This window comes from Gossypium hirsutum, chromosome A11, assembly GCF_007990345.1.
Source record: "Gossypium hirsutum isolate 1008001.06 chromosome A11, Gossypium_hirsutum_v2.1, whole genome shotgun sequence".
Classification (NCBI taxonomy): domain Eukaryota; kingdom Viridiplantae; phylum Streptophyta; class Magnoliopsida; order Malvales; family Malvaceae; genus Gossypium; species Gossypium hirsutum.
The window spans coordinates 120189-131626 of NC_053434.1; the positions used below are offsets into that span (position 1 = coordinate 120189).

General features: G+C 31.7%; 1 protein-coding gene across 1 annotated transcript; it reads right to left on the reverse strand.

Moving 5' to 3' along the window:
* Positions 1-657: 657 nt before the first annotated feature.
* On the reverse strand, positions 658-4922 carry LOC107922938 (boron transporter 1). The gene is made up of 12 exons (XM_016853139.2): positions 4150-4922; positions 3951-4033; positions 3528-3720; positions 3283-3421; positions 2981-3146; positions 2619-2785; positions 2363-2536; positions 2191-2286; positions 1943-2080; positions 1554-1873; positions 1208-1475; positions 658-1124 (listed from the first exon to the last, which is right to left on the reverse strand). Exons 1-12 carry the CDS (start codon positions 4251-4253, stop codon positions 870-872), a joined length of 2103 nt encoding a protein of 700 aa, XP_016708628.1. The 5' UTR covers positions 4254-4922; the 3' UTR covers positions 658-869.
* Between the last annotated feature and the right edge of the window lie 6516 nt (positions 4923-11438).

Sequence of the window (11438 nt, forward strand, 5' to 3'; positions counted from 1 at the left end):
GTGTTTTCTAAGGTAAGGCAATGGTCAATGTTTGGAAATTCGAGGAATCATACCCTACTGTGCTGGGTTTCGGTTTTCCGTTGGACTAAACTATTGAACATCCTTTTGTGATTTTTAAATTATAGATTTTCGGACGTCGAAACAAGAAGATTTTGACAATCAACTCGAGTTATTCAAGTGTTATAAAAAAGAACCACATTTCAAAAACTTTTTAATTTTAGACATAAGAACCGTACTTAATCGATTCGGTACCAATTTTGGGCGTAGTGAGGGTGTTAATCCTTCCTCATGTGTAACCGACTCCAGAACCAGTTTTCTCAAAAGGTCGTAGACCAAAATCATTGTTTTAATAAACCAAAAAATGTTTTATTAAACTAACCTCATTTTTAGGTGATCCGATCACATTAAAACAAAAGATCGGTGGCGACTCCATATTTCTGTTTTTCAAAAGTCGATTTCCCCATTTTTCTTAAATTTAAAATTTTTTTAAATCGTGGGATGGTTTCGACAGCTAGTACGTTAGAATGTGAGCGTTTAAGAGCAAGCAGCCAATAAGGGAATGGATGCTGTAGATTACTGCTCATGCTGATCGTCTTCATGAAGTTGACTGGCATCAATGTATCAAAGAAGAAATGCAAAGGTGTAGCCTAGGGCAGCTGAAGCTAAAAAGAATTATTAAATATGACTGGTGTGTATGCAGGTATTTAGTTTACGGTTGCTTTGCTTTTAACTTGATAGCAACATTCATTGCACAGAACCAGAGTAAGACAACTCTAGTCTCACAATAAACTAAGTACAATACCTCTAGAGATCAGAATCAGAAATGAAGAGCATGCTTTTCTTTAATTGTGTATGTATGCATGTATATTTTAGCTTGATGATGAATCACGACTGCTTTGTCCAAGTGTAGATGGAGCAGGACTAGGAGTTGGACTTAATTCAAGCCCTTTTTCAGTTAAGCTGGGGCTCAGTTGCCTAATCTGTGGGCTATACGCCTTTTCCAAGACTGAAGATGTATTGGGACTCTGCATACGGTGGATTTCTCCACGACTTGTCGTGATAATTTGATCCAGAATTTCTGCACCATCCATAGTAGTAGTGGTCCTTCCCTCAAGTTCCAGGTCCTGTTATGCCAAATTGAAGCACCAAAACTGAGCTTCATGATGAAGTAAGTAAAAAGTAAGGTTGAAAGAACTAGCAAGCATACTTCAAATGCCATGTACGGAATGGGCGGTGCTTCCTCAAATTCTGCAGCATCAAGGTCTTGAAGATGGACAGCTTTGAAAAACATGGGGAGCAAGTATTGCCTCACTGGCACAAGAAGCATGATCAACAGTGGAAAAAGGACTCCAGCTAGAGGGATCCATGTTATGCCAAAGCATACAAGCAAGTATATTGTCTGGAACAAGGTGAAAGTGGCAATAGTTTTGAAGGGAACTGTCTCAACAAAGGTTGCATGATACTCCTCCAGCACCCTGTCACATCAAATTTTGAGGAAATAGACTGGGTATATGCATGATAGTTTTTATGATATACCCAATGAAAAAGCGTACTTGTATCTTCGACTTGGAGCAGTGAACAGCAGTAATATTCTCTCCCAAAATTGATTTCCGGGCAAGCTTTCAATGGCCATGAAAGCAAAATAACCCCAAAGAACAGCAGCGGGGATCTTCTTAAGAAGAGGCATAGCTGCGACACACCCACCAACCATCAGTGCCTGAAGCAGGTTACTGAGACGCTGTTCTTTGACTTCAACAGGTAAAAGCTCATCGATTTCCTTATCCACGTCAAATATGGTGCCATCCACAGGTGCATCAATGCAGCCAGTACTTGAGGCCAGTCGGATTGTGGATTCTTTTAGATGTTTGAGTCCCTATTTCACTCAAAGGGTAAGAACAAACAGGGGATGATAATTGATGGTGTAAATTCAAAATGATGTTACCAGAGTGGACGGGAGTTGATAAACAAGAGGAGTTTGCATTTCATTGTATGCCTCTTGCATGCTTCGATATAGTTGACTCAGGTTTGCATTTTTACTTGTACATTTTCGAGCTGTCGATACAAGTTTATTACGCAAGAGCTGTTAAGACAAGAAGAAACTCATAACCACATAGAGAATGATGGAAGGAATTTCAGTTAATTGCCACTGTGATTTCATATATCATTAACTAGAACCAAACTATCTACTACCTGGTGTTTCAGAGTTGCTAAGCTTTTTGTATGCATTGGAGATTGTGGAATAACACCATTGGATGGTGGAATGCCAATAAGACCACATAATATGACCTAGTAAACACCATATCATTAGTTACTATATATCATGTCAAACTTGGTCAATAGGTTCATCATTGGAGAATAATACCAGAAAACCCAAAAGGAGGAGGTCGTAGTGGTAGGAAGGTAGCTTTTTCAGATTGAACTCTTTTTGTTGAGCAAGTTGAGATGCTACACTGTGGTCAAAGTAGTACAGCACAGCAATCATGGTTGCTGGAACAAATGCTCCAAGTATGTAAAGAGGGGGCACATTCACCATTTCCTACACAAATGAATAAATAAAATGAGTTACTTAGCAGGATATTACTGTAGCTCCCAAGAAGACTGAAACCATGGGGATTCACCTTGATAACAGTCCAATTAGAATATGCACCAGCAGACCATGGATTTGGACTATAAAGACGCCTTGGAATCCCTCTTGGGACATCATTAACAGGTATGTAAGAAATAGCAGTCCAGACAAGCACCATAAGTGGCACCCCGTAATCTGCTATTAAACCTCGAAGCCAGCCTATTAAATTTAGGTGCATAAGGAATACACACAAGTATTGGCTTTCTGCAACCAGGGAGCTAAACAAAGCAGTACTAAATGAAAGAAAGAACTGAAGCACAATTGCATGGTTTATGAACCTTATCCTCTCAATGGCCTCGTAATCCCTTTTGAGCATAACTAGAATGCCACGGTGATATAATAAGGAAGGAATACCTGTTCCATAGCACCAGGATCTTGCTTTACGGCTTCTTATTGCAGTGAGGAGAAGGCCGAAGGACAGAACTAGTGCGAACATTCCATTGCCAAATCGCCAAGAAGGCTGCAATGCTGTCTGTTGAGGATTTTCTCTCTGGGGAATGCCAAACTCCTCCACAATTCCCTGTAGGATAATACTCAATTGAATTTGGAGAAAAATATTGGTCCTTTTTAACTTGAAATAACAACCTAAGGCACAGAAAAGTAGAATCTTCATCAAATTTCCTGATTATAGGATTTAACTGCAAAAGGATACTCACCCGAATAGCTTGCTGCATGAAAAGCATTGCAATTAGTAGACCAAATAATTCACCAGCAACTCGTGTAAATCGATTTATTATAGAACATGCCCCTAGAATTGCTAACAAGAAAAGCAAAAGAGCTGTCCACACACAAACCCTGAGAACTCATCAAAGTCAGTGCCACCAGAAAGCTACAAACTCTTGTTTCTTGAGCTATCTGACTCAGTATTTTAATTTAAGTATGTAGAGAATTGAAGAAATACCATCCTGTCCAGGCTAAGAAGAGTTTATGGCCCAAGTCCTTTCGGTCCTTAGCAAAGTTGAACATAAATGTGTACATCAATACAGTAGGCTCTGCAACTCCAAGTATGAGCAGGGGCTGTCCTCCAACAACTGAGTGAATGATTCCACAAAGTGCTGTTGATGCTAGAGTTTGTACTGCAGTCAAACTGCCATCTGAAACAACAATAACGTATTATCTCTTATAAATCATGACAGACATACCAGTAATGCTACTTGAGATAGGGGAATGTACTGTTTCTATCGGACATGAGTATGTTCAAAATTTTCTATGTATTTCGTATCCCCCATACCCATGTCTGGATATGCGTTAGACACGAACAAAGCTACTTGAAGAAAAGTGAAACATAACATGTAAATATACATGTATAGTGTCTGGTTCCTACCTGTACTTCTTTCCAGCTGCTCCCCAAAAGATATAACTGGAATTGCTGAAGCAAAGAATATGTATGTTGTTGGAGCAAGGATCCTAAATGAAAAAAAAAGGTTACATATATATATATAAATATATCAATTATAAATTGGATAAGATTGTAGTCTTTGTATTCCATAACTGAACAGAGATGAGCCATGAATGTTACAGACCTGATACCAGCACGGAAGCCGCTGGTCCAGTCTTGCTTGTAGCATAAAAGCCTTGCTTTCAGATCATTCTTGATTCCGCGGAAGGGAACAAAAGTTTCTTCCATGTAGCTAAGTATTGTTCTAATAACTTTTTAAAATTTTTCAAAGTTTGACAGACAGCTAAGGACACGAGACAAAAACACACAAAGATTAAAGACTGGAGAGACCAGTATTGTAAGTAGAGTAGCATAAGCTAAACTAGGTTGCGAAAATTACGAGCAAGTGGTCTGTCATTGTCGGATTCAAGAGGTAAATGTTATGCCAAGTTATCATTTTTCCTAGGTATAATTCACCCCTAATTAGGCCTTTTTATCTAAATACAGGGAATAAAAGAAATTATAAACAATCATTGGGTATATATTGCTATGAAGGTGAAATTCAAATTCCCTGTAAAAAGTCAAGGATGCTAATTGCTAAGGAACGATCAAGTTCAACAAATCATGATGAAAGAAAAAAGCATGATTGGCATCAACTAAATGCCGCCAGAAGTAAACCAACCAACAATAGCAAAAGGTAGTTAGAATTGACAAATTACATGAGTGAGAGTTGGAATTGAAGCAGGCTGGCTAGGCTACCATAAAGTTATGGAAAACCCATCAGCAAATGAAATATTGGCATGCAGTGGAACAAACAGCTTTGAGGAAATGGGTATTAATCAAACAGAGGTAAGCAAGATTACATTATTAAAACAAAGAAAAGAGATTTGTTTTAGGAGGAGGAGGTGGGTGTGAGAAAGCTTGGAGGAGTAAGACGTATATATAATGAGGAGGAGGAGCTAAGAAGACAAGTAGTAGTAGGCAAGGAAACGGTTAGTATTATAGTTGAGGAAAGTTACTAATTGAAGAGGTTTTTGGCAAACAAACTGTTGGTATAAGAGTAAAAGGATTTTGGCGTGAAACGGGGTAGCCTTGTTAGTGTGAGGTGACTAAGGGCCAGCTCTGCATTGTACTTCTGGCTCCAAAAATATTTCTGGAAAAAAAGATATGCAGAATAAATTACTTTTTGTATGAAATTTTTAACTTTTCAGGAACATTTTTGAAAAACAGAAGCTAAAATTTTTAATTTTTCGTCTCCCTAAAGCACTTTTAATGCTTAATTATTTTTTCACTCCTCTAATAACATAGTACTTTTTTTTCTTAGTACTTAATTACAAATGTGTTAAAATCATTAATTAAAAATAAAAAATATTTTTTAAAATACTAATTACAAATATTTAATAGTTATATTTAAATATTTAAAATATAGTTTATATATTCTAATTAAATTTTATAAATAATTAATATTTATTGCTTAAAATTATTTAAAATTTATATTTTATATATTAAAATATTAACAAGAAGTTATAATAATTTTTTTATATTCTTACTAAAATATAATAATATTAATTAATTTAAATATTATTTAAATACATATTTGTTACTTTATAATAACATGTCTGAAATTAACATTTTATTTCTCAAAAGTATTTTTTAATAGCAATACTAAACACTCAAATTTTAAACCAAACTTTTTAAAAATATTTTTTCACAGTACTTTTCAAAAGTACTTTTCAAAAACATTACCAAACTAGCCTTAACCATAAAAGGATGAATGAAAAAGCATTTTGGACTGACTGTGCCTGCCTGCCTAATATCTTGCAAATTTTCTTATTGCAAGCTACTGTGATTCTATTTTCAACAAATTTTGTTGATAATCAATTTCATAGTACGTGCAATCTGCCTTGGCTGCCAATCAATCATCTTTCATGATTTCTTTTTTAAATTCCGTACTGATATATTTTAAAACTAGAATAATAATGGAAAAAGAAAACCATCTTATCTTTTTTATTATAATAGATTTGTGTAACAAAATTTAACAATTGAAGGCCAATGAAAGAGATAGGTATCAGAAAGGCAACCTAACCTTTTTTAGGTTTTGCAATTTTTAAACACCTCTCATTTTATATTCCAAGTTGCTTAATTTCAATATATAAATATGCCTTCAAATCAAACACATACATGATGTGTGTGTGAATATTAACCTCTATGTTAAATTATTATTATTATATCTTTTTAATAATTAAAATCAAAACAAAATCCTGACATATAATAAAAATAAACTTGCAAATAATCACTAATCTTGAATCAATTTTTTGTCCATCCACCCATAATGCTTGAGGTATAATATTAACAAATTCATCCCACAAGTATGCAAAGTTTGAAACCAACAGAGAGTCTAAGGAAGCATAATCACATCAAGCATTAAACATACCACTTGCTTAAAGTTTCCAACAAACTCATCCAATCTTCATAGCAAAGCAATCAACATTAGTGAAGGTGGTGAAGGAAGAGGGTGGTAGTAGCCTTTGGATAAAATTAAATAACTATATAATGGATGGATCGTCTTTTCAAAGACGAGGGCGGCTGTAGATAGCCAGCCTCCTCTTTTTGTTGTTGGTTTCTCATTTAAACGTAAATATAATGGTGATTTAAACATTAGAAATTTAAGTAATAAGAAAGAATGAATGTATGCCTTGATATAAAACCCACTGTTGTTAGTGGGTGGCTGATCTCGTAGATGTACGGAAACGCTTCCAACATTTTTAGCATTTTGCTTAATATTAATTATTTGATGATACCTAATATGCAGCCATTGGTTTTGGCTGTGCCTAATATTTCTGGGATTATTATTTTAACTGTTTTTAGAAACTAAAATTATGCTAGCATTTTACATTTTAATCATACCCTGGACATTTTGCTTTTTAATTTAGATAAATCAAATATGTATTTTGATCGACTAAACTTTAGCAACCTCTAATTATTAATCAAAAATCAAAGAAAAGAAAATTATTAATTATGAATAATAAAAAAACATAGAGTTATAGATGATTAAGCAATTTGCAAAATTTCTGAATGTAAACCCCTGTATATGGTTGTAAAATAATAATAATAATTTGATAAAAAAAAACCAATATTATAGTTATATGTAAATTACGATTATGATTTATCAGTACATATATAGATATTATTATATATTTTAATTGTTTTAATAACAATTATTTACATGGTCTGTTAAAACTAACGTTGATAATAACAATATAAAACAATCGCAAAATAAGAAGAAAATGAAAAATAAAATACAGATTTTTTGGAAAAAAATCACGAGCAGACGAGAAATTTACTAATGTTGAAAACTAAATGATACAAGAGGAGTTTTTACTACATCTATTTAAAAGTTGAAAAACTTTATCCTAATCAATTTCAAAAACATGATTTTAAAAACATAATTTTAATAAGGATTCAGGTCACATAACTCTATCATAATTTTAAAAACATTTTATTAAATACCTTCAAAAAAATATTTTATTAAATAAAATAAATAAACGTGTATATTTACGTGCAACATATGTAAAATTTGAGACCAATAGAACCGAGTGAGATCTTTGATAGTCATTCCTCCCCTTCCCTCTAAATAAAAAGATTTGATTATGAGACTTATTGTGCACTTAAATGTTTAGAATTTTTAATAATAATATAAACTATATATTTTTTAAATATGTATAAACCATACATATTTAAATTTTTTGAGATTTTAGATTCAAGTCTTGCCCATATAAATCATGTCTAGGTTTTTAATTTAGATTTCATTTTATTTTAAGTCTTACAATGTGTGAGTTTTATCCAAATTTATTCTAATTTGAGTTTGGATATATTCCAGTTCCTTTTTTTAATGTACTTTGTAATAGTTGATTATGATTATAGTTATTTTGAATGTGTATTATTGTAATTATAATTGTGGTTATACTTGTAATTTGTAAAACTGTAAAAAATCTAATATAACATTTAACAAACCATGACATGTCAATGCCATTAGTAAGAATAAAGATATATGCGAAAGCGTACATGAATCCATCAATATGTCAAAATCTATGAGTATTTTTTTTTATCTTCCAAATAATATATACTTATTATCTTATAAATACATGTCATAATATACCACTATGAGCTCAAAAGTTTACTATCAATAACCAAAAGTATTTTGAACAATATTGTACACCAATTATGTTAACACATAACCAATACGACTTTCGTCACATATATCGTAACTAAATTCATCACTGATAATGTATATTGCAATAACCAAAAGACATATACCAAGTACGGATGTGTAGTAAGAAAATTTAATGCAATGTAATCTAAATATGTCTATTTCTAACTAGTTCTCCTTAAACTTTAGTTAAATCAATCCTTATCAAAATCAAAGCATGAATATATCAAAATAAACTTTGTTTTTGTAGAAACTAATCTTAAAATTATTTAAAATTTATAAACTCCCACCAGAACTAAATATCCTTAAATGACATGAGTCATGTGAGTAGTATGCTCATGATGGTAATATATTAGTAAGCAAATCCACGGTTATGGAGTTTATGCCAATATACTCTATAAATACTTTATCACTCTAAACTTTTTCTTTAACAAGTAGAAAATTAAAATACAACATTAGGTAAAATAGCATATGCAATTAATGAAGTCCACAATAAAGAAGAATAATTAGAGATAAGTCTTCAATGTAGTCTCGATCCAATCTCTTTATTTCAAGGGATTCAATTACTTAATCTAATTCAATCTTCAATATATATTGCTCCAAATTGATTGGTCTTCAAAGACGGACCATCAAACGTCCAATATATCAATTCGTTTTATTGAAAAGATTGATAACTCCAAATAAGGCAAGTTATGTGCCAAGTGTAGTGGCACTGCTCACATAACTACCTCAACAATAAAACTGCTATCAAGGTAGAGCAAAATTTTCATATTTAGAGCACGAAATGGACTTGTCTAAGCAAATTTCAATCCATTTTGATATGTCGAATCAACTACCCTTAATATAAGAATATAAAGGATTTAGATAAATATTCATAAAATTAGCTCATATATTTTATGATAGTGTATATCTTATTAAATCATGTAAGAATCCTCCAAAAATACTATTATTTAATCTAATATCTTCTCTATTTGATTACATAAAATCCTTAAAAGAAAAATCCAAGCAAAGAACAAAATATTTTAATTAAATTATAAGATATGTGCAGTGCCAACCACTGCTCTCACAATTTCCTTTCAACATAAACAATGAAAACATTAAAAAATTTTAAATCCATGATTATTATTACGAGAATCCAAATGGTACATATGAAAATATCATGAAATTACATAAAAGTGTAGGCATATGCTATGTGCCTTTTAATTAAAACTCATATGGTTTTGGTGTAAAGATATCTTTTGGTCAATCAATTAATGTGTCTTCATGATTGTGAATAAAGTTTCTTAATAATAATAATAATAATAATAATAATAATAATAATTAATAATATTATTATTATTACAATTTTTAAATTAATAATTCTAAGGGAAAATTATAAATTAATATTAATCGAAGATTTGAATATAATTTCTTTTTACTGTTTTACCAATTATTCAATTGATTTTTATTTAAATAAGAAGAAGAAGAAGAAAGAACAAAAATGACTATTAGGAGTGAAGAAGTGTTACCAACCAAATTATAAAATATTAATGAAATTTAAAATGAAAGCATTTGTAGTTGTTTTTTTTTAAAAAAAAAAGAAATTTATACCTTTGGAATTTCATGAAATAATATATATAATACTAATGATGTTGAAAAAAAAAACTAATATATGTATGAAAATTTTGAAAATTGAAATTGCAAATTGAAGTGGTCAAATTCGTTCTTCGAAATCAATTTTAAAAATTACACACCCTTTCTTAGTTTTAGTTTAGATAAGATCTTTCTTGATTGTTCCTCATTCTTCGAGAATAAAAAAGATTCTTTTTAAATTTGAATTTGTTCATTTTGAATCTGAGTTCTTCAACTTCATTTTTATTTACTTATTTATTATTTTTATTATTTTTTACTCTTTATTTTTTATTTCTTTTTATTTTATTTTATTTTCTTCCATCATTCCCTAAGTCTCATAGATTTGATCCTATAGAATCTAACCCATTTTCTCATTGAGCAAAGGGTATTAAATAAATTAGGTAAATTAATTTTTGAATTTTTTTAACTCTTAACTTAACCTTAATATATTATGTTGATTTTGAAAAAGTTGCAAATATAAAAGCTAAATGCTGAAAAAAAGTGATCAGAGAAGTTGAAAGCACAACAAAACAATGCATAAAACATAGGAGATAAATATTGTTTACATAGTTTAATTTTCCTACATTTGCGGAGCCTAGTTCATAAGAAATATTCACTATCTTCAGCACTTATAACAAGTGAACCTAAATTTATCACTCCTAGTGACAATTTCCTCACTTTTTTAGTCCGAAGATTGATGCTCTCACCACTAAATTCGCCGTTATTTTTTGGGGATCAACCCGATTAAGCAACGAACAAGTAAAAAATAGCGGAAGAAATTGAGAAATTGAACACACAAATTTAATGTGGAAAAACACCTCTAAAGAGGATAAAAAACCAGGGGTAAAGATAATTTTACTACAATGGCAAAAGAACGAAAAGTGTAGAAGATGGAGATAAAAACTGAGCCGAGAAAGCCAAAAATAAAGAACTCTCAAAACGTAAACATAAAATCTTCCAAAAGAGTATTGAGTTCTAATCTTTTTAATTAGTGTTTTTTCTAAAGTTGTAAAAGAGTCTATTTATAGGCTAAATTCGTAGGTCAAATAATAATAAAATAATCTAGACTAATCAGAGTTCGACTGGAACAAACAAACAGAGTTTAATTGGGAGATTATCTCTCAAATTTGACCGAAATATGAGGCATACTCAACAAATTTCTACCTTGACTCGTATTTCCACAACGCAATCTTTTTCAAAGCTCGCCACGACCCTATCTTGAACTATGCAGGGAATTAACTGGGTCGAATCTGTGCTTAAAAGCTAGAAAACTTCTAGCCTTTGACTTGTGCACTGTCAAATGAAAACTAACTCAGGTTTGATTTTTACGAACACAGTGTCCTAACTTTTCAAAACCTGCATCCAAAAGAGAACTTCTCTTCAATGAAGCGGTCGTACATTTTTCCCTCCTATGACCAAGTTGCAACTGTTCCAAACAAGTTGGCTTTGACTTCGTAACAAACGAGGGACGTCCGGTTTCACCGGTCACTGTAGAACCTTCCAGAATATAAATACTGCCAACTCTTTTACCTTTTAACAAAACAAGAGCCCCACGAGACACCTTAATGTCGCTCGACTCAATGTTGATTTTGCAACATTTCGAATCTAAAATA

Excerpts from the sequence above, each read along its gene's own strand:
- LOC107922938 (XM_016853139.2), bottom strand. The coding sequence starts at position 4,253 with ATGGAAGAAACTTTTGTTCCCTTCCGCGGAATCAAGAATGATCTGAAA. Across the intron at positions 3,721-3,950 it reads GCAGCTGGAAAGAAGTACAG|ATGGCAGTTTGACTGCAGTA; the intron begins GTAGGAACCAGA and ends TTGTTGTTTCAG. Across the intron at positions 2,537-2,618 it reads CTAATTGGACTGTTATCAAG|GAAATGGTGAATGTGCCCCC; the intron begins GTGAATCCCCAT and ends TCATTTGTGTAG.